The sequence below is a fragment of the Podospora pseudopauciseta genome, assembly GCF_035222475.1.
Source record: "Podospora pseudopauciseta strain CBS 411.78 chromosome 2 map unlocalized CBS411.78m_2, whole genome shotgun sequence".
Lineage (NCBI taxonomy): Eukaryota > Fungi > Ascomycota > Sordariomycetes > Sordariales > Podosporaceae > Podospora > Podospora pseudopauciseta.
This window is the reverse complement of record NW_026946663.1, coordinates 2439212-2465574: the sequence shown is the minus strand read 5'-3', so window position 1 is coordinate 2465574 and position 26363 is coordinate 2439212. Positions and strand designations below refer to the sequence as shown.

The 26363-nt window shown below is 51.8% G+C and overlaps 9 protein-coding genes across 9 annotated transcripts; 4 read left to right on the top strand and 5 right to left on the bottom strand.

The window, feature by feature from the left end:
- Nucleotides 1-2259: 2259 nt before the first annotated feature.
- QC763_206657 (uncharacterized protein) lies at nucleotides 2260-2526 on the bottom strand (the record flags this gene model as incomplete). Its single annotated transcript, XM_062909716.1, has 2 exons — nucleotides 2260-2271; nucleotides 2329-2526. 2 exons carry the CDS (start codon nucleotides 2524-2526, stop codon nucleotides 2260-2262), a joined length of 210 nt encoding a protein of 69 aa, XP_062768526.1.
- A 1097-nt stretch (nucleotides 2527-3623) lies between these two features.
- On the top strand, nucleotides 3624-4754 carry QC763_206655 (uncharacterized protein; the record flags this gene model as incomplete). Its single annotated transcript, XM_062909715.1, has 2 exons — nucleotides 3624-3711; nucleotides 3769-4754. The coding sequence occupies 2 exons, from the start codon at nucleotides 3624-3626 to the stop codon at nucleotides 4752-4754; spliced, it is 1074 nt and encodes a 357-aa protein (XP_062768525.1).
- Nucleotides 3950-7643, bottom strand: QC763_206640 (uncharacterized protein). The gene is made up of 9 exons (XM_062909714.1): nucleotides 6808-7643; nucleotides 6315-6745; nucleotides 6121-6259; nucleotides 5854-5882; nucleotides 5659-5802; nucleotides 5509-5608; nucleotides 5320-5450; nucleotides 5115-5258; nucleotides 3950-5061 (listed from the first exon to the last, which is right to left on the bottom strand). Exons 1-9 carry the CDS (start codon nucleotides 7311-7313, stop codon nucleotides 4940-4942), a joined length of 1746 nt encoding a protein of 581 aa, XP_062768524.1. The 5' UTR covers nucleotides 7314-7643; the 3' UTR covers nucleotides 3950-4939.
- Nucleotides 7238-11867, top strand: QC763_206630 (uncharacterized protein). Its single transcript, XM_062909713.1, has 2 exons — nucleotides 7238-9310; nucleotides 9371-11867. The coding sequence occupies exons 1-2, from the start codon at nucleotides 7633-7635 to the stop codon at nucleotides 11755-11757; spliced, it is 4065 nt and encodes a 1354-aa protein (XP_062768523.1). The 5' UTR covers nucleotides 7238-7632; the 3' UTR covers nucleotides 11758-11867.
- A 658-nt stretch (nucleotides 11868-12525) lies between these two features.
- Nucleotides 12526-14538, bottom strand: PNS1 (pH nine-sensitive protein 1; the record flags this gene model as incomplete). The annotated part of the gene is made up of 3 exons (XM_062909712.1): nucleotides 12526-13102; nucleotides 13162-14086; nucleotides 14145-14538. The coding sequence occupies 3 exons, from the start codon at nucleotides 14536-14538 to the stop codon at nucleotides 12748-12750; spliced, it is 1674 nt and encodes a 557-aa protein (XP_062768522.1). The 3' UTR covers nucleotides 12526-12747.
- An 843-nt stretch (nucleotides 14539-15381) lies between these two features.
- QC763_206610 (uncharacterized protein) lies at nucleotides 15382-18073 on the bottom strand (the record flags this gene model as incomplete). The annotated part of the gene is given in 5 exon segments (XM_062909711.1): nucleotides 15382-16077; nucleotides 16130-16416; nucleotides 16514-17080; nucleotides 17141-17563; nucleotides 17572-18073. Coding segments are annotated over 4 exon segments (1902 nt in total). The 5' UTR covers nucleotides 17493-17563; nucleotides 17572-18073.
- QC763_206600 (uncharacterized protein) lies at nucleotides 17719-18881 on the top strand. Its single transcript, XM_062909710.1, has 2 exons — nucleotides 17719-18084; nucleotides 18143-18881. Exons 1-2 carry the CDS (start codon nucleotides 17834-17836, stop codon nucleotides 18804-18806), a joined length of 915 nt encoding a protein of 304 aa, XP_062768520.1. The 5' UTR covers nucleotides 17719-17833; the 3' UTR covers nucleotides 18807-18881.
- A 65-nt stretch (nucleotides 18882-18946) lies between these two features.
- On the bottom strand, nucleotides 18947-20041 carry QC763_206590 (uncharacterized protein; the record flags this gene model as incomplete). The annotated part of the gene is made up of 1 exon (XM_062909709.1): nucleotides 18947-20041. The coding sequence occupies one exon, from the start codon at nucleotides 20039-20041 to the stop codon at nucleotides 18947-18949; it is 1095 nt and encodes a 364-aa protein (XP_062768519.1).
- Nucleotides 20042-21339: 1298 nt separating this feature from the next.
- On the top strand, nucleotides 21340-23259 carry QC763_206580 (uncharacterized protein; the record flags this gene model as incomplete). Its single annotated transcript, XM_062909708.1, has 1 exon — nucleotides 21340-23259. The coding sequence occupies one exon, from the start codon at nucleotides 21340-21342 to the stop codon at nucleotides 23257-23259; it is 1920 nt and encodes a 639-aa protein (XP_062768518.1).
- Nucleotides 23260-26363: the final 3104 nt, after the last annotated feature.

The window sequence follows — 26363 nt, the reverse complement described above, 5'->3', positions numbered from 1 at the left end:
CATCGTAGTCGGCCGAAACTGGGTCTTTGTGTCAATGTATTCCCATTTGGCTTTCAAGATTGTCGCAAAAGTTTCGACTGTGCCTGGAACGAACTGGCTGCCAGACCATATTCCACAGATAAATGCCCACACCATTGTTATGGCAATCAGTTCGGCATCGAGTTTGGATCCGAAACTGTGGTCAACATCATTCAATACTAAATCAGCCAGTGCAGGACTCGGGCCCAACATCAGTTGCAGAAGCGGACTACCGCTCAAATCTATACGTACATCCGTAAGCAGACCACCGGAGCTATTCAGACGTCCAATGAGTTCATAGCCCACTAAGACATCTGTGGAGATCCCTTTTTGGTTGTCGGCTACCAGTATAGTCAGAATTCTCAACAGAGTACGCTTGAAGATGGTCTGGAAACGCTTCAAGAACTGTACGGGGCTCTATCCGTCTCAGGCTCAGTGCGTAGTTTGATTAAGGGCGCAAACCATTGGGAACTCGAGGAATCTGGTATCGATCGATGGACACTGCCATTGACAGTGAATTCGGTCAGAAGAGTCTCGGAGATGGCTTCGATTAGCTGAGAACTTCCCACAACACTGAACAACCGCTGGTTTATCAAGGTCTCATTGAAGTAATCCAAGATGGATCGGTGAGTAAACCTCAACCAGCTGATTGGTGTAGCTCCAAATTGGCGCTCGCCAAAGCTATCGTGAAAAGATGACATTTGTACCAGTCCTTTGCGCCAACCATATAGTTGCGCAGCTGCTCATTCCATTCTCTCCCGGATTCTCGACTGGAGTCTCTCGTCTTCCGTCTCAATTTCGCGCCAGTCTGTAACAGCCATGGTGTAGGCAAATGACGGGTCCCGACAATAATCATCCAGGAACGAATATTGAAGAGACGTAAACGTCATTTCGAGGTCCATCATGAGGGTAAGCATCAGGAATGTTAGATAGGCCCGTTGGCGATACCGTTCAGGGATGGTCGCTACAGTGCGGTTCAGTAGAGGGCGTAGACCTGCCGGAAATCTGTCTAGAATTTCGACATCGACGTCGTGTATGACCTCCCAGTCTTCCCTAATCTCTCGAAGAATAACCCGATGTGTCCACAAAAAGATTCCTTGTGCCTTTTCTGGAATATCTTTGACAGCTGGTTCCGAACAACTTCATCGTGCTTTGACAATCTGCTAGCAACAAAGCGTTGCATATCGTACTGTGTAAGGTCATGGAGGTATAATGTACTTTCAACCGAGAACTTGTTTTGAAATACAGGTTCGGGCCGACTAGCAACGCATATTTGATGTTGCGTCGTGTTGATAGCGCCCATTCATGAAGTATATCCACCAGGTCCGCTTGATCATGCCTCTCGGAATCCTGGTATTCGTCCAAAGCATCAACGACGATGCAGACGCAGTGGTGGAGTACTTCTCGCCGCAGATTACTTCTTGAAGTGCTGCCTCAACTATCGAGTTGCTGATCGTAAGACGCACGCTCTCGGCTTGCCATGGTAGGTTCAGAGCTTTCTCCCAGGCTTCCGCCAACAATAACGGAGCGAGTGCCGGTGAGGCGGCGATTATTTCATGCAATAAAGTCCTAAAAGACCGGAAAGCGATTGCTGAGGTCCACCCACCACCACAGAAAAGAAGTGGCTCGCTTTAACCAGCGTTCGATTGCCTGGTGTTGGTGGCAATTATCAGCACAACCCCTCATGAGTCTTGAGAGTAAACGGAAATAAAGGAATCCACGTGCTTACCGGCTCACCTTTCCAGCTCCTTTTGAACAAATTGATGCTGACGAAGTAGTTGCATGAGGGTTGATTTACCACAGCCCAGCTTGCCCGCGATATGGAATATATCCTCGCCTGTTTGCAACCATTTGTGAAGCTTTCTCCGCGCGTTTTTCGTCATTTTCAGCTCTTCGTCGCGGATGTGGCCAACGGGCACTGTGAGCTCGGACTCGAGAAGCCACCAGAATGTTCCTCCCTCCTTCTTCAGCTAATTCTGGATATCGTTGACCAGAACTTGCACCCCGTCGCGGCGACTTGTCATCTTATCATAATGAAATGCCTCTACAATCCTGGCATGAGCATAGCCGCGTAGCTTCGCATCTTGGATACTGATGAAGTTGCTGGTTATCCTTTGAACCGATTCATCAAGTCAATCGGGCTCTTTCTTGCGCATTTCGAGCTCGGATTTCAAAACCTCGAGGTAGCCTCGAAGTTGTTCAAGGGTGACATTACTCTTTTCAGTGACTTCAGCCACATTCTCAGGCATTAATCTTGCTTGCAGTTAGTCATATCGGGTACCTGAGTGTATTAACCGCGGACAAACGAACCTTGAAGACCAAGTGAGAACTGTGATCAAGTGAGTCTGGCAGCTGCTCAGTCTGGCCTCCAATTCTGCTTTTTCTTTTGCGGAAACAATGGTGTTCCACCATGCAGCCAAAGCCTTCCATTTGGCCCTCAACCCCTTCGAATCTGAGTGTTTCAGGGAGCGTAGCAGACGGATAAGTTCTGGAGATATTTTGCGGCATTCCTCAGCAAGGGTGCAAAGATTTCTTTCTTCATCTAACATGTTCTGTTGCATCGAAGTGGTCTGTTGTAAGTTGGCGTAGAAGAAGTGCATCCTGTCCATGACATCTTCAAGTTCTGCATGCTCGGTTAAACTTCTTTGTCGGTAGATCTCCACGCCGCCCTTTACGATCTTGGATGCAAAAGTAACAACAGACGGAATGCAGGAAACAACTCCAATCGCCGTCGCGGGGTCCATGGCTGGCATCCAACTCAACGCAAATTCGATGTTGAGGAGGAAGGCACCCTTCCCCTCATTAGTGTCTGAGGCTCAAGGTGTCATTGGATCATGGATGCCTGTTTTCGGCACGGAAGGAGCCAATCATAGAGACGATGCTGACACCAACCTGGAATTTCTACACCCCCACTATCTGTACCAGCTAGTGATAGCCCATACAGCGGTACTGCCTCCCACTGATAACGGGAAGAGACAACATTGGCCTCTCTCCAATACCGCAAGACACCGACATCAGGTGTTTTCCCACTTCTTTACAAGATTCGGACAGGTAGACGACCCAAACTTCGAGTGTGGTGGCACTGTGCCGTATCTGCCAGAGCTTTTGCGGCCCAAACAGCGACGACCAACTGAGGGCCTTATCAGGCCGCAGACCGCAGTGGACATAGCTTTGCAACAGCTTTCCGGCTGCAACATAGGCCGCCAGAATGGTCTGCGGACCCATAGAACCCAGAGGCCAACCCAACCTCAAAAAACTCTTTGATATTGACATGGCCTTGCAGTGGTCGACCAAGCGGTGAAACCACGCTCGCGGGTTAATCACGACATCTTCCAGCTTGTACTGCAACGATTACTCTTAGTAACGAGAGCACTTTCACATGTACCCTTGCCTCACTTCATGACAGCGAAGTCTTATAAGTCCGGCAGTCTTCAATTCGAGATCCACTCGTCTGTCTATCTATAGAACTTCATCCGAACTTGCCTTCTTGACACAGTGAAGTGACATTCAAACGGTAGTATCGGAGCTTATCATTCCTGTTTACATCATCCGTTACATGAGCATCTTCATGTCAATTTCATCACCTCAGTGAGATCTCCACCAAAATGTTCACCACCAAAAAACACAAAACCACCAAACCACAACCCCAACCTCAACCACAGCAAGTTGCAATCCAAGATGGACAAGTAATCGGCACGTCTCCCCCTTCCCCTTTCCCTCCCTTTAAGCCCCCTACTAACCCTTCCCAAGGCGTTCTCATCCGCCGAACATCCACCTGGAAAAAACTCAAAACCACCACCACCAAAGCCGTCAAAGTCGTCACCCCCAACAAACGCACCGCCGCTCCCCCTCCAGGCCGCGAGTCCCTCCGTCGCGCCAAACCCACAGGCGAAAACCAATCCTTCTACCGATCCTCCTACCTCGCCCTCAACCCCCAACGCCAATGGGACCTCTACATCGCCGGCCTCGCCCCGCAAGGCGTCCCCGCTCCTCGTGGTCCACCACCTCCCCAGAAGGGGGTGACGCCGAGACAGTTCAAAACAGTAAATGTGATGTACTTGACCAAACCCAGCCCTAGCGGGGTGCAAGCAGGCACGATAAGCTACCTGCCTGACGCGTTTGAGGTTGCAAAGGGCAAGAAAAAGATCGTCAAAAATCCGAACCCGGATGCCTTGCCTGCTTTTCCCACGCCGGGGCAGGGGAAGGTTGTTGTGAGGCCTGTTAAACAGGGTCAGGGGCAGCAACAACAGCAGAAGGTGAGGGTTAGTACTCAGGCGCAGGGCAGGCCGGTGCAGCAGGCTGTTAGGGTTCAGCAACAGCCTCAGCTACGGGTGAGGGTGCAGGTGCAGCAGCAGCAGCAGCAGCAGCAGTACGTCCAAGTTGCGGTGCCAGTTACCCAGGTTCAGAGGCCGCAGACGCAGCAGTTCGTTGCTGTGCCGGTTGGTCAAGTACAGCAGCAGGTTGTGAGGCCGGTTAGCCAGGTTGTTCAACGGCCTGTTCAGCAGCAGCAGAGGCAGCAGAGGCCGCAAACACAGTTTGTTACTGTGCCTGTTCAGCACGTGCAGAGGCCACAACAGCAGCAGCAGCAGTTTGTTGTTTTACAAACTGTAGCTCAGCCGCAGCCTCAGCAGCAGGTTGTGATGATTCCGGCTGTTAATACTCAGCCGGTGAGACAGCAGGTGAGGACTGGTGGAATGAGAGTGCCTGGGCAGAGTGTAGTTACTGTGAGGGCTTGAGTTTGCTCAGGCGAGGTGAGGTGCTGGTTAGACGCTGGGCCTTATGATGTCTATGAAATTATGATTGACGTTTCCTTTGTCTTACGGATCAGGATTTCTTTGCCAATAGTTCAAGACTAGAATTACATACAGCGATTGATTGCCAAATCTCAATCTTGTTGGTCACCGGAGAAGTAACCGTCATCTCACACACTGCGGTCAAGTTCAATCTGGCCCCCACTTTCATCAGGTCGATTCCTAATGGGTAAATTCGCTTTTCCCTCGCTCTGAGAGAGTGCCTCGCGCCCCAGTTGAAACATTCTTGTAGCTAAAAGCGGGTTAGCCAGACAGATCACAATGAGAGCGGGATGGCACCTTCACCATTATTGTCATGAAACCTGAGCATTCGAAATCCCTTCGGGTAGTGAAATACTTGTTGATTTCCATCACTTTTCATCTGAACAAGCCATGTTGGGGCGCTGAAATTGGGACTTTTCCGAACCGCGGTGAAGCAATCATCAGGTACTGTAAAACAATGATTGTGAGATCCCAAACCCACGTAAGTTTAGACATTAAACAAACTTACGGGCTTGGTTGAGTATTGTGCACTTGTTCTCGCTGACAATAATCAGTCTCTGTTTCCCCTCTCTATCTCGGGTGATCAAGAGCTCTGCGTTCTGTATCAAGACCACTTCAGTCTGGACCTGCGCAACTTGGCTGGGAAGACACAAAAGTCAGTGCATCAACTCGGTAATAAGACACTGGATCCACTCACAGCCGTAGTGCTACAATCTCGTCTCGCCTAGGGGAGCTTAGAGACTGGATAAATAGTTCCCTTCTCATGTCTTCGATATTCTGGTAGAGTGCTTTGGCAGCTGTGTTTCGATTAGAAGGCGTGTTCCGCTGTTTTCTTTTGCCTACATACCTTCGAAGGAAATCATTTGGAATGAAACCTCTGCTCTGGTCAGCTTGTTGACCTGGTTGTCATCAACAAAGCCATAGCAGTCAATTTCGTCCAACACAATCCTTGCATCTCCTTCGATCAATTTCATTACCGTGTCATGACGTACTATGTCTCGTTAGCAAAGTTAGATGCGATTCTGGCACCTCGAGCTCTTACGTTTGAGAATGCTTTTCGTGATATCTTCACTTTTGTTGTAGTAGACCAGCAGCTCTGCATATTCCTCCCCTTGGCCTTCGTTGCTTTTACCAAGGCTTCGATATTGCAAGAGCGAAATCCCACTGATCCCATTCTTGACCAAGGATCTGTGGCCGACGCCAAAGGTAATATCGGCCATCAGTTTATAGAGATTCTTTGTATCACTAACCAAGCTTAGGGCGTTAGCAAACAATATCTATTCTAGTGGCATGAATGACATTAACTAACCTTTGCGTGTACAAAGTCCGAATCCCTGTGTTATCAGGTACTGGGTGAGCAAGCATATTGCTCATGCCTTGCTGCAGCATTGATCTCGCAGTGGCTTCAGCAAGACGATCGATGAATGATTCTTGAAACTCGCGGATATCTATCTCCGGGTTAGCGATAATGGCACTGAGTAAGCTTGGATTTTGCCGATTCACGTTCAACTGCAACATCACTGATATTTACAGATACCAGACGGTTCGTCGACCTTTCCAAAACTTTGTAGAGCACCCATGACCTATTCTTCCCACCATGTTTAAAGGGGAAAGTTATGGGTGACAGTCCAATGTCTCTGAGCTTGGGGTGGTCGGCAGCCTTATCACAGCCACACAATAACAGTTGAGATGTCCAATGGTTTAAGTCCTCCTGGTAATATGATCGAGGACAGATGAGCTTTTGTGCGTTATCCACAGCAAGCGATACCTGAAATTTAATTGAGCCGATGGTCTTTGATGAACTGTTCGATAGGGACTGGCTCTCGGTGGTAGAAGTGGTGGCATCTTTGAGATTTTGGGTCCACCAAGAATGAATTTCTGTGAGCATCTGTGTGTTTGTTGCGAGACTTCCCTCAATTCTGGAAGTACGGGAGCTATGATTGATCATGTTAGAACGAAATCTTTCATGAAATTGTGACATTGAAAATTCACTGACTTTACGATGGTCCCCAAAACCAAGTGCAAGCTGTTGGTATGAACCAGGAGCTGACTTCGTAGGGTTGCAATGTCGCCGGCCTCGGTTGTCCAAGCAATTTTCTTGTAGTTCCTGAGCAAAGTGTCACTCCACCGTCGAAAGCGTGGCTCTGGATTGTCCCGACCTGAGCCGGTTGCAAGAGCACTGTACTTGTCGATGAGCTTCTCGAGATGCCTCAGCGTCTCATTGCAGCTGTTCAGCAGCCAATCCACACTCTGCAGACCTTCGTGTTGTTCTTTGTCTTGAAATCGGTTGGGAAGTGACGAAGACTCGATGGAGACTGCAGCGATGTCATCACCACATGCATCTTTGAAAGCTGATAGGGCCGAGCTGAGGGAGTAGAGCTGGTTCTCAACCTCGCGAAATTCGATGGGCGCAGACTTGCGTCCGTTGGTGAAGGCTTGGGCAATCTTCCAAGAGATCTTGGACATGGCGATGATATCGCCAATTGAAACTGGCGACCCCATCCTGTCTGGTGCCTAGCTTAAGAAGTGGAAGGAGATGAGGGGTAGCTAGACATGATGAGCTTGGATGTTATATGGGGTTAGTAGAAGTAGATGATGACCTGCATGCACAGCCCGAGAGTGTTATGCCAATCATCTGCGGTGGGGGCTGGTGTTACATGTCTCTGCATAAGACGGGGGTAATCATGGCGCAGGTGAGGGGGTCTTACTGCGCCCCATAAGGCTCCGATGGATGCCTTGGGACAGACTGATAAAGTGAAGGCAACCCCTCTGGGCTCATGGTTTTTTCTCGTTGGGGTCCTATCATCAGAAAGTTCTGAACATGTTTGGATATCGACCAAATAGATTTGCGGGTATTGTCTCGAGATACGACCCTCGAGAGCCTCTTCCAGCAGAATTGGGAAGTGCACTTCACGGGTCACATGCCCTGCAGACCAATTTGCACCTGCCATATCCAACAACCACACAGGCTTTTCACACACACCCTGCCTGTGCGCCACCATTGCTACATTCAAATATCCCAACCTACACAATTCAAGAACCCTCTCTTGGTCGGAATGTGCTCCCGCCAGTCTCCATCTCGATCGAAGCCTCCGTCATTCAAGACACGGCCAGCATCACAGTTACGCAGCTCTTCTGGAACGACTCGGACAGCATCATCAAAGAGGCCGCCTACACGTTTCCTCTTTCATCTGGCTGCACCGTGACAGGCTTCCATTGTCGCATCGGTCATGGCAAAGTCTTGGCTGGCAATATCAAGCCAAAGGAAGAAGCCCGCGAGGAATTCCAGCAGCATGTCCGCAACCGTACCACTGGAGCGGCGTTGCTTGAGCAAGATACCGAGGAGATATTCACCACCAGCCTTGGAAATCTCCCAGCAAGAACCAAGATCAGGGTCACTGTCACTTACATCACCCTTCTCAAACATCACTTTGCCGATTGTAAGGCGATCACGACACTGACGATTCCAACTTGCATCGCAAGCCGCTACGGTGATAAACCCCAAGACTACAACAATGCTGCCTCCACCTCCATTCCCGAAGGCCTCACGATACAGATTGAAGTAGTTGAAGCCGGCAAGATTGCCTCAATCGTCAGCCCAACACACAAGGTCACTGTCGAAAACCGGTTGGGAACACGTGCGGCCAGTTCCTTTGCCGACCTTGTTGGTGAAGACACCCGAAGTAGTGTCGAAACAGCCCTGGTGAAACTAGAAACAGGCTCTGCTTTTCTCGATCGCGACTTTGTCCTTGATATCGCAACAGGAGGCCCGAATGATGAGACCGAATCACCACAAGCATGGATCGAAAAGCATCCCACCCTACCTAATCAACAGGCACTCATGGTGACAATTCCGCCTGGCTTTACCACGCGCACATCCAATCCTACCGATCAGACCGAGATACTTCTCTTGGCGGATCTGTCAGGGTCCATGGACGACAAGTTAACCTCGCTCAGAGCTGCCATGCAATTCTTCCTGAAGGGTATTCCCAATGGCCGCAAGTTCAATGTGTGGTGTTTTGGCTCAAGTTACAAGTCGTGGCAGCCTCATTCGGTGGATTATGGCGAAGCATCGTATCAGTCCGCTTCTTCATGGGTTGACACCAACTTCCATGCCAATATGGGGGGTACTGAACTGCTTCCCGCAGTTCAGGCCATCGTGACTGCGCGTGACAAAAGACTGCCTACAGACATCATCATTTTGACTGACGGAGAGACATGGCGCCTGGACGAAACCCTCGAGTACATTCGGAAACAGAGGGACTTGACTGAAGGGGGTATACGGTTCTTTGCTTTAGGTATTGGTCCAGCAGTCTCCCATGCCTTGGTTGAGGGCATCGCCAAGGTTGGTGGAGGATATGCCGAAGTGGTTCGAGAGGCGAGCGAAGGGGATTGGGAGGATAGGATTGTCAGCATGGCAGAGGCAGCACTGATGACCGATCACTTGGGGCCTATGCATTTGGAGGTCAATATCATGAGGGGTGATGGCAGCAAGCAAGGTATTTACACAACAGCTTGTCTCTCAGATACTTCGCACCATTTTACTGACCGTCCGACAGCTTCCAGTATCCACAACGCCGAACAATCTCCAGCAGACATATCCATGCTCAGCCCGTTCAACAGAAGCCGGATCTTTTTCCTCTTTGATTCCTTCAAATCATCCGAGAGCATCACCGATGTTACACTCAAAGCCGATACTGCCCACAGGACCAAGACCTTCCATGTTCCTGTGACGCTTCTCGAGAAGCCAAGCATAACAATTCATCGGCTTGCCGCCCGCTCACTGCTCAATGATCTGGAACGAGGTCAGAGCCATATTCACCTGGGCTCTACTCACCCCTATCCTGGCTCTTGGGACGAGAGAAATAGAGTACGAAAGGAGGCGGAGAGGATTGGCTGCAAATGGTCACTTGTTTCCAAATGGACGAGCTTCATTCTGAAAGAGGAGCTCTGTCCTGCTGAGCCGGATGATATTTGGTGCGCAAAAGGCGGTGCTGAGGCTGTTGATGAGCCTGGAGATGACTTGTTGCAATCACACGGGCCGATTGCTGGCGCTACTATGGTCGATAGTGGTAAAACATCGGTGCCTGCCTCTGGCTTGCTTCTAGTTGGGGAGCTTGTCTCTACACCCAGGAACTCAGACGACTTGTTCGGACTTCCAGCCAGGCGACACTTGCAAAGGCCTGTGCCTCCTAGATTTTCTCTATTGAGCAACCCTATGAGACCTCCAGGGCTGCAACTTTCAAGACGTCCTTCCTCGAACGGGAGAAAATTACGACTGGTTGAATACCCACAGTCTGTCGTTGCACCTGACCACCTAATCTCCTTCAAGATGCGGAAGTCCACTGGCGTTGCAGATCCTGAAGGTAACAATCTCAAGAAACAGAGCGATATTGCGCCAGGGGCGGGCGCTTCAAATGAGAGCCCCATCCTGGGATCTCTTTCTGAAGATCCTCCGAGGGATCCTGGCTCTATTTTCGAGTTCGACGACACCGATGCAGATGATTCAGAGACGAACAATACCAGTGTTCCTGACAACGGATTAGAAGGTATATTTAAACCGAGAATGCGTCGCCTCTCAGGTGGAATACTGCAGCACAGAACGGCCATACCCAGTGAAGACGAATGGGTGTTCGACCAAGTACTTGATCCGAAAAGTCAAGAGCAAAAAAGTATACAAGCTCAACCACAATGGTGCGGGTATGCCTTTAATGCCTCCTCGCCTCCACAACAACGCGACCAGACATATAGCTGGGAGTCGGAAGAGGATGACGTGATCGAATTCTCGGTGCCTCTTCCTCCGTGGGCGCCTTCTTCTGATTTACCTCCGATGGACACCATGCTCGAGAAGTTGAGATGTGGGCCAACATTATCCCAGACTTACGCACTTGATGTGAATATTGAAGAGATCCCAAATATACTAGCTAAACCGGCGCCCGGTCCGGATTATAACTTGGAGTCCGAAGACGATGAGGCGATCGATTTGTATACCGACGTCCATTGGGGCGAACCTTCTCCCGATTCACTTCCAACGGACCCAATGTACGCGCGTGGGGCGTACGAGGAGGCTAAAGCAAAGATCGAGGAGAGCCCAGAGGAGACGGAGAGACGGCGGAGGCGTCGCAGGGTGACAGACGAGCACGAAAAAGTTACACAACCCAAGAGTGGCGACAATAAGCCATGGACAGACAACCGCATCATTTCTGAACTTCTCAGGTTCCAATCCGCCGAGGGGTATTTTGCCAGAGGGTACTCAGTCCAAACCGGCCAAATCAATGATCTTCACCCTTCTATCATCACCATTCCTGGGGAAGAAGAGGGCCGACACGGTGAACACGTCATTCTTCTGCGGGATTTCCTCGAGAAAGAAACCACCAAGGGCCCAGGCAATCTCTTGACTAAACACAACAAAGGCCAACACAACGAAGTTGTCGTCCTCCTCCGTGATTTACTGGGGAAAGAAATTACCAAGAGGCTACGTACTCTCCGGGATAAACACGACAAAGACCACATGTTTGGTAAGGACATGGCCCTGAAAGAAAGGATCCTCTTCACGATTGCCGTTTGGGTGCTTCTCGAGCGGGACTTTGCCTCCAAGCGGCGTCTGTGGGTTTTGATGATTAGGAAGGCAAAGTCGTATCTAGGGGGGCGTATCGACCGGCGGTATGACGCGTTTGACGAGATGAAGGCTGCTCTGGAGGGGGCCAAGATTCATGGGTATAAATCACGGCAGGATAGTCTGGCAGCTCCTCTCTATGTGCATGCGCGCAGTTTTGAGGTTCAATTTGCGGTGTCGAAGACCGTAGACGCTGCGGCTAGGATGACTGCGGAGTCTGAAGTTCTTGAGGGAGAGCAAGCTCGGGATGAGGTGGGTGTGGAGCTTGAGGTTGGCACAGGCGAGGCTCAAGGCAACAGTCAAATGGCAGGAAAGGGCTCGGTCGTGTAATTGGGTATACAAATGTTTGCATCAGAGGTAGCTTCTGATGATATTTGACTATGCTTCTTTTTTTTTCATTCGATCCTCTTGCATATGTGATTATGGCAACTGCATGCCCGCATCCACGTCGTGGATCGTAGAATAGGGATTGGGTCTTATGATAGCAGAGAATTGAGAAGATATATGACACTGAACTACCTACTGATCACGTCTTTTTTAGCCTTGACTATACATCACAGTTTATATATGAGCGCCATATGACCAAATTCAGTTTCAGACTTTTAAAGGCAAACAATCTCGGTTTCATATCCGTGAGCTATTGAATCCCACATCCCCCAACACCACGACGTAGTCCTCACAGGCCACGACATCTCAGGCTTCACGGGCGCTAGGAATCGAGTTTAAACGGCCAGGTCGTCCTGTCGTTTTGGATATAACCCGCGTTACAAACGTAATTGTTGAGAACTGGGCTGGCTCTTTTGGGGCTTTCCTAAGTTAGCTTGGCTATCCGTTTAACAGGTTTCATGTTCCGGGAAACGAGGCCACTTTTACTTTGAAGGCTCTTCTCCTTTTGACAGTGACAAAGATGACAAGGTGTTGGATCTCTTGATTGATATTTCAACCGACCCCCACCTCCCCCACCCACTTCCTACGTATTTCGGCCCTGAATTTATAGCGGCAGAAAAGCGGGAAAGAGGCTGCTGGAACGGAGGAAGAACCAGTCAAAGCTGGAGTGAGAAGAAGCAGTATCAGACCCATGCTGTGCGGGAAACAAGGCGGTTGGAATATGCCTCGGGCATGTAGAGCCGGGACTATCCTCTGTTGGTTGGACAAGGCATCATAGAACAACAGTGAACGTCAATCGACTTATTACCATTATTTCCTAGTAACACTTTCACACTAGCACTATCACCACCACCCCCTTCCATTCTGGCTGCTCTTCCCTTTCGATATAACACTAAACTCCCTACTCCTTTGCCCAAACGTTTCCACGTCCGCTCAAGCGTGAATAGCCTGCTGTACCTCAGGGTAAACCGCCACCATCCTGTGATACAAATCCGGATGATCCCGGATCATGACCTCGGGGTCCCAAGCGCTAGCCACGAAGATGGTGTCGATACCGCTGCTGAGCGGGGTGGTGAACACATTGCAGATCTGCAACCCGATCAAGAAGGCAAACGCAACCACCACCGGCGTGAAGCCCCCGCCAGAGTTGTACGAGGGGTTGGTGAAGACCATGTAGCAATAGGCCATCAGCGCGGTGGCGTACCCGACAAACATGGCGCCCATGCCGAGGACAGGGCCGATGAGGCATTCGTTGACGAGGGCGTCGATACCGCGGTCCTTGATCATCCTGTTTCATGGTCGTTAGTAAACTCCACAGAAGACAAAAGGGGCAAAGAGTGTACATACTTCCAAGTATCCTTCGCCGCCGGCACATACGCCTTCCCATAAAGCGCAATGTGCGCAAAAGCGTACCGATTCAAGAACTGAACCGCCCAGTCCAACAACCCAATAAGACACCCCACAATACACCACAAGATCATCCCCAAAATATCCCCATCCGATGACGCCTGAGCCCTCGCCACAGACGCCAACTGCCTCAGGAAATTGATAATAGCCACCACCAGGCTCCCCAAGCTGATACTCCCAAAGCTATACGTCAAGCACCTCTTCAACGCCCCCCTCGTCACCCCCGTTGGAAAGTTCCTCGAGTTGAAATACCACGACCCATAAACCCCCGCAATAGTAGTATGAATCGTGTTCTTCAACCACTCCGAAATCCAATACGCCGCAAAAGTAATAAACGCAATCAGCCCAATCACCTTTCCACTCGAACATCCCCCCGCGCCCTGCCTACAAGCCGGGTTATTCGGATCCGGCTGATACTTGACATAGACACTAACCAGCGTCACCGAAAACCACGCCGCAAACAACGTAGCCAACAGCCCGCCAATCGCGCTGACAAGATAAACATGCCCAAAATTCTTGGCCACATCAATGGCCGTCTGCAGCATCAACACGCTGAACGGAATCCGGGACCGCCAGCTGATAAAGCAGATCAGCTGAAAAATGGCAAAGATCAAAAACACGATCCCGCCAGAGTAGTACTTTCTCGACAGCATGTACAAGGCCGTCGCAAAACCAAGCACAACGTTGAGAATCCCCGTAATCCAGATGAACTGCTTCGTAAACTTCCTCGCAACCCACATGTACCCGTAGCTGAGCACAATAGCCGTTATGAGCACCCAGCCAAACAGCCAAATCGTATGCGTCGTCAACCCAAATCTGTTCCGCTGCCCATTGAGGCCGCCGGAGTTGATATTACGAGTCGCAGCTACACCCCCAAAATGTCAGCCATAAAACCCCCAATCATCCATTGTACCAATACATACCATACCCCTGAATCGAAATAGCACTAACCCCCACAAACCCAGCACAAGTCGCCAAAAACAACACCCCCGCCCACAAATCATTCCACTTTGGCTTCTGCACCGCAAAAACCTCGTCATAACTCGGGGGAGGTCCCATCTTCCCATCTGGTCCAGTCGGCGGCGGTGGAGGCGGTGGCGCCCCATACCCATTGTGATAACCCCCATCGTTCATCGGCACGTTACTATACCCCCCACCCCCAGCAGGAGGAGGAGGCGGCGGCGGAGGTCGGTTGTAGTATCCATTCTGCGGTTGGTGCATTTCGTACGAGTTGTTCGGGGGGGGATACTGCGGCCCACCACCACCGCCATGAGGTGGGCTGTAGTAATTAGCGGCTTCACCGCCCTGGTAGGCCATTTTGCGTTGCCGGTTTGGCGAGAGGTTTGTTGTGCGCGCTGTTGTTCCAACCAAGATACCTCAGCTTCTAATAGCTATCAATAGCTAAGAGCTGGTTCGACCTGCGAGCGCAGTATGAGAGAGCAGCCGTTGAGTCCTCGTTGAAGTTGCGGAAAGAAAAAGAAGACAGGAAAAAGTTGGAGAAATGGATAAAAATCCCAAGGTCGTGCAGATAAAATTGGGCTTGTTTGACAGCGTGACAGGGCTGCGGCCAGCCGTCGACTTGGTGGAATGTCTTGGATGTGGAGGATGACGTAAAGAATGTGATTGGGGAGCAGGTGCCAAGCACTAACCTTGATCGACGATGGAGCATCGAGCTCTCGCTAATCTGGTGTAGCCGGGTGGATCCGAGATTTTCTCCAGCTATTTGCTCTAAAAAGCTCCCGAGCTCCCAAAGCTTCAAGGTCCAGGTGCAATGTCAAACCAGCTCAACAAGGACTTCAAGACAGTTTGTGAGAATTCGATGGATCAGACCTGGGTCAAACATGAGTTGCACCATCTTACCCCAAAACGAGTCTGAAAAAAACGGATGGCGTATCGCATTTTCGCCTACGAATCTGCCAAGTTGCCAAGACGGCCTTCGGCACACCAAGACGGTTTTCGGCACAGAGCGCATGCATCAAGCTCCAGCCCCTATCCGTTGCCCTGTCAGATGTTTATTTTGCTTTCCAAAGCAATACTATTCACCACCACACTTCAGCAGTTGCATCTTGACGCCAACACACAGGACAAGCCAGTCTTGTAGGACACATCTAGTATTCTATCAAACTTTCCCATCACAAACCGACAGCAGAACATACAACCTTACTTGGATCCAGTCTTGCCAGTCGGGATGTTGAAGAGGACAAGCCTCTTCTCCTCACCCTCCTTCCAGTCATCGAGACCCTTGTCCACACGGTAGTAACCACGCCTCTCTAGCTGGATGATGTCGTTCTTCTTGAGCTGGGCCGTAGCTTCATCACAGAATGCCTCCTCCATAGTAGAGGTGGTGGGGTTCAGGAAGTCCTCCATGTTGTCTTCCTCCTGCAGCGTGTCCTTGGTGATAAGGTAGTCAAAGTCCCAAAGCTCGGCAGGCACGAGAGTCTGGCTAGAAGCGAGCCAGGTAACCTTCTTCTCCGTCGTCTTGACATCGCCCTTTGCCACGTTGAGCTCGCACGTCAACGAGGTGATGGGGTCACCCTCAGCAATGTTGCGAACAAAGGCATTGCCCCAAGCCATGAGAGTGATCTCCTCGCCTTCCTTGAAGCTCTTGGCATCGGCTTGATCAAGCAGAATCTCGGGACCAAACGCCACCTTCTTGGTACCGATATCCTTGTTCTTGGGGTGCTTGGGTCTGTCCTCCTGGAAGGGCTGAGCAGGAGCCTCGGCGCCTGTGACGGGCACCTTGACAATATCCTTCTTCAGGAGAGCAGTGTGGCGGGGAGCGATAGGATCAATGTGCTTCTTGTTGGTAGCCCAGAACTTGGTCCAGTCCATGGTAACAACGTTGCGGCTAGGTCCCTGTTTTGCTGTTAATTTTTGCGACGGCGGAGATAAAAGGCCAGAGAAATACCTGAGCAATAATGAATTCACGCAGAGCCTCGATGCCCATTCCTCTTCTCCTGACACCACGAATGGTGGGCATGCGGGGGTCATCCCATCCCCAAACCTTTCCAGTATCGACGAGCTTGGCAAGCTTGCGCTTGGAGAGGAAAGTCTTGACGAAGTTCATGCGCGCAAAATCCCACATATGGACCTTGCGGATCTGCAGAGTCTTCTGGAACCAGGCGTACTGAGGGTTGCGGTCGGTGTACTCTGTGGACCTCAAGGCGTGGGTGACGCCCTCGTAGCTGTCGACAACTGCAGGTGCTGTCAATATCACGTCTTTCTCATCTCAACGGCCCCAACGACGAAAGGGAAGGTCAGAAGAGGTCAAAAGAAAAATGACAAAACTCACCAGGGCAAGCGAAATCGTACATGGGGTACATTTTCCATTTGGTGCCGGTGCGGTGATGAGGCGTGTCCACGTTGCAACGGTAGATCACAGGATCTCTCATGGCCTTGTTGGGGTTGTCGACCGAGAGCTTTGCGCGAAGGCAGTAGCGGACGCCTTCCTCGGAACCCTTCTTCATCTCCTCGAAGATGCGCAAGTTCTCTTCCACTGGCGTGTCGCGGCGCTTGGAAGCGATGCCGTTCCATCTCTCGTTGCGCATAGTTTCCTGGTCAGTATCGTCGGCATAGGCATGTCCCTCCTTGATCATCTTGATCGCCATATCGTAAAGATAATCAAAGTAGTCACTGGTGTAGGTGAGGGTATCGCACTTGATGCCCATCATGGCAAGATCCTCGATGATGGCATCCTGGTATTCCTCCTTCTCTTTGTCGGGGTTTGTGTCATCGAGACGGAGGCGAAGCTGGCCCTTGTACTGCTGGGCAAAGTACCAGGAGAGAAGAGCTGCCTTGGCATGTCCAATATGGAGGTATCCCGAAGGCTCGGGCAGGAATCTGGTCACAACGCCCTGGTCTGTTCATGTCTGTTAGCACATTGAGTCCAATACGCATTTGACAGTCTATATCAACCTACCTGTATTCTGCAGATTAAGAGCATAAGAACCACCGGCCTTGCTGGCAGCGGCGACCTTCGCCTTGGCAGCAGCATCCTTGGCCTTGATCTCGTCCTGGATCTCAGGGTGCATCACCTCGATGAACTCAAACCAGCGAGCGAGGTTGACAAGACTACCGCGCTTGATAAAGGAGAAAGCGGCGCGGTTGCCGCGGAGGGCCTGCCAGACCTTGGTGTCCAGCTCGCTAAGAGTGTAGCCATGGAGGTAGGTGCGGAGGATGAGATGCTTATCGAGGGACTGAAGACGAGGCTCGATTGAGCGGAAATCGGCCGTGAGGAGGGCCTCAATGGGATGGAGCTCTTCCAGCTTCATGGTGGACGGTGGGTAAGGGTGGTGAGTATAGGAATAGGGGACGTGATGAGAAAACAGTCACCGATGATAGTCTCGGCACCTGGGATTTTGGAGGGGCAACAAAAAAGCCCCACATTCACCCGTCCCAGCGCGGGGTTTCTGCCGCGAGTGCCAACGGTTTTGGTAAGGCGGTGAAAACCGAAGCTCTCAGGACCTTGTCTGAACATTTGGTTTGAGCCTAACATTCAAGGCAACGAACCTCAACAGGCCGGGGTCCAACTTTTTTCTGAAGCAGCGCAACCGACAGCGACAGAGAGAGGCGGGAGGCTCACGACGTCGCCGTTTGTGTCCTACAGCTCGCAATGGCTTCCACACATCATTGCCTTGCCTCTCTGGCAAGGCTCAGCCTGTCCACACCAGCCAGGCCAACGGTCACCTCGACAATACCAAAATTCCTCGTGCCATCGGTTGCGACACCACAGGTCCGGCATGCGTCTGGTGGCGGTGGTGGAGGCATGCGCAAGAAGCCGGTGAAGAAGAAGAAGACCTATAAGACATTCCGCAGCTATGATCTCTCACCAATGGAGCAGTTCACACTCTGCGATGCCATGAGGTAAGCTTCCTTCCCAATGTCACCCCATGTCGGCGTATTGTCGCTTACTGTCCATAAGGTACCTCCGCGCTGCCGAAGTTGGACGTCCACCTACCACCGTCAAGTATGACCTCGCCGTCAAAGTCAAGACCCAGAAGAGCGGTCCCGTCCTCCGAAGTGCCATTCGTCTGCCCTTCCCAGTCAAGACCGATACCCGTATCGGTGTCATCTGCCCCGAGGGCAGCGCCCTAGCGACTGAGGCTCAACAACTTGGTGCCGTGGCGGTGGGTGAGGAGAGCTTATTCGAGGCCATCCGACGAGGAGAGATCGCCTTCAACAAGTTGATCTGCCACACCGACAGCCAAGAAGCCCTGAAGAAAGCCCAGGTCGCCAGAATTCTCGGTCCCAAGAATCTGATGCCCAACCCAAAACGTGGAACCATTACCAGCGACATCAAGGAGACGATGCAGGAGTTGATTGGCGCGGACGAGTACAGAGAAAGAAGCGGTGTTGTGAGAATGGCCGTGGGCCAGCTCGGTTTCTCCCCCAAAATGCTTGCCGACAACATCAAGGCGTTCATGTCCAAACTCAAAGACAACATCAACCAACTGGACGACAACATTCCCAAGGCTATTGACGAGGTTGTTTTGAGCACAACGCATGGCCCAGGGATCAGTTTGAACGGTAACTTTGCCCCAACAGACGACAAGGTCAAGCCAGAACACCTGGCTACTGTCATGTAGTTTTGTTGTTTTTCAATGTATATTAGATGTATGCCATGTATCATAATCCTTGTATGAAGAAAAAAAAATCCTGGAAAATTGGGTATCGTGATGCCAGTCGCTCTGCGCCTTTTATGCCCCCTGGATTTTGAACTGAGACATCATTTCTCTCTCAGGACCTTCACAGCCTCCGCCTGCGCATCCAAGGCCCCGTAAATCGCCAACAGTTTAATAACACGCCCCTGACCTTTGACTCCAGCTTTCCGTGCTTCTCTTACGGCTGTGCTTAAGTCGAGCAGTATCGTGTTCCGACACCGAAATATCCTCTCGTCAGTCTTCTTCACAAACAGAAGATCCCTACCAATGGCCTCGGCCAGTCCATCCACATACACACACTCCCTCGCCAAAGCAGCTAGCTTCGCCGGCCTGCTACTGACAAACTCCACACCGTCTTCGTCCTGAGTCTGCTCATCATCGCTCCCAAAAATCTCGTCGTCATCATCCCAATTCTCCTCATCACTGCTATCTCCATCCCTTTTCTGCTGCTGCTGCCCCGTCCCTCCTACCGCCAATCGCTTCTCCAATCCGCTCACCCTCTCATCCAACTCGAGCATCTTCCTGCCCGTCTCCACCGCCCCCTTGACATCCCTCAACTCCTGATTCAGCCCCCCTACTTCCACCCTCCGCTCCCTAACCCTAGACTGAACCTCCTCTACCGCTCTTCGGAAACCTAAGAGTGCTACTCTCACATCCTCGACGCGCTCCTCCCCGCCCTTGAGCTCATCCCCTAGCCCGAGAAAGGCCGTGTAATTCGAGTTGACCAGTTCAAGCAGTTCGGCGCTGATAGCAGAGCTTCGATCGCGGAGTTCAGAGCGCAGGTCCTCGAGGGTTTGATGCCGAGAGGCTGGGCCACCGGTGTGAAGGGTGGAGAGGTAGCTTGCGGGGTCGAAGTCGGGAGCGAGAAAGTCGCGACGGGAGAGGGCGGCGGGGAAGGGAAGGGAGGAGGAGTTTTCTAAGTCGTCGGTGGCCGAGGAGGAGAGCGAGGAGCGGCGGCTGGGGAGTTGGGATTTGGGGGACGGGGGGGAGTAGAGGTTGAGGTTGGATGAGTAGGAGGATGTTGGGCGGGAGTTTGGGGGGAGGCCGAGTTGGGCCATTTTTGTTGGTTTTATTGTTTGTGGTCGACGGTGGGAGTTGGCTGATTTTGGTTGACAGAATGTTGATGGTACTTCGGACCGTGATGCTGGGCTTCTGGACATGTTCCATGTCTTGGCGGACTCTGGGCCCGTGCGTTGCAACTCTGGATGACGGCTTGAAGTCAACGGTCAGCCATATTGTGAATTTGAGGATAATACCAGATGGCACGATGAGACACTCAAGTTGGTATTCCCCAAATCATGTTGGTAGCTAATACAGCTTTCTTTCAGTTGTGGTAGCAGCATTGACCCAAACTCCCTTCTCTTACACAGATACACAGAATTCGAGTTGACCTCAGTCAGGCACGCCTTCTTGAGGCCCGCCGGAATCACCTGGGAAAAGCTTGCTCCAGAAGCACCCACATGATTTACGGGCAGCAATTAGCTCGAGGAGTGTCTTCTTCAGCCTTTCCTTCCGGGCGCTAGTTGCTGACGGTCTTCTAAAGACGTCGCAGTATGTCCGATATCGCTCGCCTACTGAACGGCTCGACAAATTACCATGTTGAATAGAAAACTTCAGCAGAGAACCACAGAATCATCAAGCGATAGACCGAGCGGATTCCGGTGGTGACCGAAGTGATGACTGTGATTATCTGTGTTCCGGTTGGGATCTGCTGTCGAAGCGGTGACCCTCACTCGGCTTTCGACCGTGGGGTTCCTTGACGCAAGCATGGCACCACCACCCCTCGCTAGGCCGCTTTGAATCTAGCGCGATCCTATAATCTTATCAATCAAATCAGTGGGCCGACTGACATCTCCATCTCTCAACCTTTACCGAATCAAAGCCCTCAAACTCCTTGGCCTGGGCGAAAACTCCGGCCTCGCTAGCCCAGACTGAGCCCGGGCGTCTTCGGTTGACGCAAAAGAAGACCTTTTCCTCCGTCTGCTTCAATTTTTCAGCATCAAGACCCTCAAAATCCTCTTCCCACAACATCGGCGTCATCGTCATCTCGATATTTGACCCTGTGCCGGCACACCGATTGAACAGTATCACGTGTCACTCACAACCTCCTTCTCAAACAAGACGCCGCCATCTAAAGTGATCTTGCGAACAACTTTGGAGTCACTCGTGTCAAAATTCTCCTTGACTGCGGAGCGACTCGTCACCTACTAAAAGCGGCATTTACAGACAACCCATTCTCGCAGTTCGACACTATCAAACTTGGACTTCCTTATTGAATGCCATCTCCTTGCCTTTCGGATACCGAGGAGAACTCCCTAAACGGTCGGCCCTAGCCCGTTTTACTGGTGACATAAAATTCGGCTGCAACCTGCAGTCAGTTGCCACTAGTTCGGTACAGTCCTCGACCTCTGCACCACCAACCCTCGTGGTCCGTCAAATCATTCCGTTGCCAGTAATCATGGCTGCCGCTGCTTCCCCAGTCGGGCTTGGGAACACCGACAAAAGAACTCTTTCCATCACGACGACGCTCGGCAGAGATTCCTCCAGCCCTGCCTCCACCCCCGCATCTGCGGCCTCTCCGTCCAACGTCTCCACTCCCACATCTTCAACCTCCGTGTCAGCGCCTCCCATCGCCATCCGCCCAAACGCACCCAACAGGCCACCCTCCATCAAAGCCTCAACCCCTTTGAACATGGCGTCGCCTGGAGTTATGTCACCGGGCCCAGGGCAACAACCTATGGCCATGAGCATGACCAGCAAGGAGTGGGTCATTCCTCCCAGACCCAAGCCAGGTCGAAAACCTGCCACCGACACTCCACCAACCAAACGCAAAGCTCAAAACAGAGCTGCACAGAGGGCCTTTCGTGAGCGTAGGGCTGCTCGGGTTGGGGAGCTGGAGGAGCAATTGGATGAGCAGAAGGAAGAGCACGACCGGGTCGTCCAGGAATTTCAGGAGCGTATCAATCACCTGGAGACCGAGAGACAGACACTCCGATCTCGTTGCCAGTGGTTGCAGTCACAGCTTGACAAGGAGAGACAAGAACGCAACTCAATGTTATCAGCATGGGATTCTCAGTCACCTTCGTCAACTGGAAATCATGGACGTCTTCCGGCACCAATACAGCCTCAAACGAATCCGCTTGCCAATATCTCACAGCCCAGACGACCTTTGCAGCCTGCTCCGCCGAAGAGCTCGGGGCCAAGTGCTGTGCCCATTGCGGAACCCCGACCAACCACTCAATCATTTTCCATCTCCAACATCATCTCCCCTCCCGACGAAATGATGGCGCCTCTAGGGTGTGGTGGCTGTCAAGCATCTGGGTCATGTGCATGTGCTGAAGCTGTGCTTCAAGACACCGACACATCGATGGGATGTGGAAAATGCACACTTGGGTCAAGCTGCGAATGTTTGGAGGAAGCCCTCAGAATGTCCGACCTCAAACGACCGCACTCACCAAGCACACCACCTTCAGCACCCGAGGAGAAGCGGCATCGTTCGGATGCTGGAATACCTATGGAAACAGACTTTACCGCCATGTTTGCTAAGGACAACAGAATGTCACTTCCAATGGTCACCCAACCACCACCACAGTCTTTACAGCCCATGATGTCGCTTGAGGCTAGGGACTCATGCGGCTTCTGCAAGGATGGAACATACTGCATGTGTGCTGAGGCTCTCATGAACCCCATGTCCTTCCAACAACCACTACCATCAGTTGCCGAGCAAACACAGACTCACACACCACCACCATCAGAGGACGATGTCGCCCCAATACCTATGGAAGTGACCGCCACCGGTGCTATCAAGCTTCCTGGTCCACGGGCAAACCAGAACCGCTCTTCTACCAATTCCAACGCCACCCAAGCTAAGCCCTCGGGGAGTCGGTGTGGCCCCAACGGCCCGGGTACTTGCGCTCAGTGTCTTTCCGATCCCAAGTCAGGCCTCTTTTGTAGGTCCCTAGCAGCCAACTTTGAGAAGAACAACCCGGGAGCCAGCGGTGGTGGTGGGTGCTGCGGCGGTGCTGGACCAGGAGGTGGATGTTGCAAGTCTGGCAACAGCGACGCTTCTCAATCTGGCGCACTGCAGCCGCTTCCTCCTATGCAGACTTCTGCGTCAGAGTCAGGTTTCCCTTTGGCGCTGTCTTGTGCCGAGGCGTATAAGACGCTGGCTAGTCACAGGCACTTTGATCAGGCGGCGGATGAGATTGGGACTTGGCTGCCCAAGTTGAAGGCGCTGCCGGTTCCCAGGCCGGGGAGCAGTGGACAAGGGGGGGGGAGGAATGGTGGGGGGCAGAGGTTGGCGCCTATTGAGGTTGAGGCGGCGAGTATTATGAGTGTTTTGAAGGATTTTGACATCAGGTTTGGGAGGGGGGATTAAGGGGGTTAGGTGTGGATGTAGGAAGAGATTTTGAGAAAGGGAATGGATTTGCGTGTGTAGTATCATCTGGAAGGAGTTCTGGAGGGCTGGTGCATAGTTGTAAAGTCATCTTGATTTCATTTTGGGGTGTTTTGATGAGGCGTGATGTGCTGGTGGAGGGAGGATGAGGTAACAGAGATGGCATTGGGGACGGAGGGTTCCAGGAGCCGGTGCATGGCTGTGAACCTGAAGTCATATGGCTTGTTTTTTTTCTTTGTGAGATGGGATAATCTTCGGCCAGCTTTGAAGGGTGAAGTGAGAGAGGGAGGGGGTGGGGAAGGGAAATGGAAATGGGTGGCAGATGGGACAATTGCTCATGCGACCGGATATGCGACCTGCGCTGGCGGATATGGGGCGGGGGGGCGGGTGTCGAACCATGTGTGTGAGCTGGCGGGTTTTGTTTTCTTCTTGTTGACATGCTTTTTTGGGTTTATGTGTAGGTCAAAACGAATGAGATCTCACTTGCATGATGTATTATGTATGCCAGCGTTTAATTGCTCCAGAGTGGCCACGCCTGGGGGTTTTTTTTGTGGGTGATTTTAACTGAGGGCGGTTGGCTGGTGGTTGTGGGTGGGGAAGGGGGTGGTGGAAAAGATCCATGGGTGCTTTTTATCCGAGTTATGTACTGTATGTATGTCATGTAGAGATATTCTCCCTGGGGGGGCTTTGATTGGGGTTTTTATTGGAAGAGTAGATGGTTCTGCGAAGTGTGCTGGGATATCGATAATTGCTACCCTGTTCTAGTGTGGTTGTTATACTGACCAGGTTTTGTGTAACTTGCTCAAGGACACGAATGTATCAGCTTCAGAAATATCTCGTTCTGAGCACGTGGGTAGGTAGCTTAATGAATGTCATAGTATTATACACCGACAGTTCACTTGTTCTGGAGAGATATCATCATGCAGCTCTGGCAGTCCTGTCATCTGATACACTCCCACAACCAAGATGTATTTGTGCAGAGAGGTTCCTCGCTTACACCAACTGGACAAAACACCGTCATGGAAAATTCCCCATCTCAGGCCTTACACTTGTACCCAGCTGATATCCTCGCACTGCACACTCGGGGTCCAAAGTACCTATCACAGAGATACTCAACTCACATACACAGACACGACACCACACACAGACACCGGCGACCCCTTTTTTTCTTGTTTCCTGTTGTGACGCTCTAGAAAAGACCAAACTGGGCGAGGTGCATGTCCAGCGCATCGGATACCTCGCATTTTTCTTCTTCTTGTAAAGCTGTCTACGTTGCTGGCCGTGGTGTCGAGGGATTCCTCGTCCTACGTTAAACCACCCACCCATCACCCGTCTGACGACCTCGTGGTCTGTTGTCCTACACATCCACAAGGGAACAAGCAGCAGTGATACCGGAATTACAGGTTCAGATGAAAATAAAACGACCAGAACAAAATCATGGGAAAGCTGAAAGGGGGTGTCGTTGTGACGCTTTGTGAGAATATGCACGACATAGCAAGAGCTACAGTTGTGTCATTTACCACAGCCGCCCGAGAAAAAAAGACAAATCTGTCCACACAGGGCGATACGAGCTAAGATCTAGCTCAATCCAGTTGAAATGGTTGGATATGAGGCGATTTGAAACCCCTGATAGTCGGCAGCCGGCAGACCAATGGCGAGCTGCATCTTCTCAGAAAAGAAAACCAGCAGCCACTTGGCCTAGAGATGCAGAAAGACAATAAATGGATTGCTTCGCTTTCCGGAAGCCGACAGAGGTGTGTGGTTATCTTACTTGGTACTTAGCATCAGGGACCTGCCTTAGATGGTGCGTTAAAGTATGAGGCCCCGCTGTGTTTACGCGGTGGGTTGGGGAACAACAGATCGTCCAGGTACGCGTGGTAAGTTGTCTCGCCCTAGGCCACTAGTTCATCTCATCGCCTTGTTGAGGTGATGTGGTTCCTGAGATCAGACCTCACCGTTCTCGCGCCCAGGGTTGGGTCCCTATCAGGGTAGGGGTTGGGCCATGGCTACACATCCAAGAGATGATCCAAGATGGGCACCTGAATGATCTCGTGACACCAGAAAAGCGAAGCCAGTGGATGGGACTGGTCGGCCTGTCAAACCAGACCCTCGGGGGGTGGGCGGTTCTCGCCGTAGCAGTAGGTTGCATGTGCCGTATGTACAGCATGCGGCAGAGAGAGAGGGTTGATCTGGATCGCCCCTGAATCGCGGGATCCCAAGGCCAGGAAGGAAACAGGTTGACGCATGCTTGAAATAGTGGCGGGGAATGATTGGTGATGGGACGATGGGAAGCTGAGTTGGCATCTTGAAGCAGACCAGGCGAATGCTGGGCTCACGATGCGGGCAGGTTCCGTCCGGGTGGTTTTTGGGTCGTGGAGGGCGGAGATTGGACCGTTTGAACTGCGCCGGCCGCCAAAAATGGGTCTCTGGACAAAAGGGAAGGCGGGGCGAGCTGCAAGGCCAGCGCACCAGGCTGTGGCCATGGGAGTTGATGACTGACTGACTGACCTACCCTACTCCGTACCCCTCCTCCTGCATCAAGTGAAGAATCGAAGCAGGAAAAAAATTGCAACAGGACGGGAGGTGGGAGGCGTCAGCGAAGGGAGACAATAATAATTTCCCGCATAATATGTTTCGGGGAGGCGGCAACTGAGGTATACTTCGTATGGGTATGGTCAGGTCTCCATCGCCACCACTACGACGGGACTGTGAACGCGCGGTGGGATGGGGTTCCGCTCGTGAGCGCGTCTACTCTTTGCTGGCGGGTGTGTTGGCACTCACCATGACCGCTTTCGGCGAGAGTCGGTATGAGACGGTGAGAGGTGAGGTGGAGGCCCTCTTGAGCTTTCTTGAGTCTTATGACGCAGAAGGAAGACGCGCAGGCGGCAGGCGGGAAAGCAGAGCTGAAGTAAGGGGCACGAGTCGGGCAGCAGCAGCAGCACCAGCAAGACCAAGAGGCCAGTGTCGCGGGGACGGGTGCAGTTGGAGATGCAGAGTGGATGGCGCAGTTGACCAGCCAGCTCACAGGGTATGGTTGACACAGGTCAAGTGGAGACAGCAAGTGATGGGGCAGATGGGCTGCGTAA

Excerpts from the sequence above, each read along its gene's own strand:
- QC763_206640 (XM_062909714.1), bottom strand. The coding sequence starts at position 7,313 with ATGGGGTCGCCAGTTTCAATTGGCGATATCATCGCCATGTCCAAGATC. Across the intron at positions 6,260-6,314 it reads CAGTGATGTTGCAGTTGAAC|ATATCCGCGAGTTTCAAGAA; the intron begins GTGAATCGGCAA and ends ACCCGGAGATAG. Across the intron at positions 5,883-6,120 it reads CGGACTTTGTACACGCAAAG|TGAAGATATCACGAAAAGCA; the intron begins GTTAGTTAATGT and ends CTACAACAAAAG.
- QC763_206630 (XM_062909713.1), top strand. The coding sequence starts at position 7,633 with ATGTTTGGATATCGACCAAATAGATTTGCGGGTATTGTCTCGAGATAC. Across the intron at positions 9,311-9,370 it reads GGGTGATGGCAGCAAGCAAG|CTTCCAGTATCCACAACGCC; the intron begins GTATTTACACAA and ends ACCGTCCGACAG.
- QC763_206600 (XM_062909710.1), top strand. The coding sequence starts at position 17,834 with ATGGCTTCCACACATCATTGCCTTGCCTCTCTGGCAAGGCTCAGCCTG. Across the intron at positions 18,085-18,142 it reads ACACTCTGCGATGCCATGAG|GTACCTCCGCGCTGCCGAAG; the intron begins GTAAGCTTCCTT and ends ACTGTCCATAAG.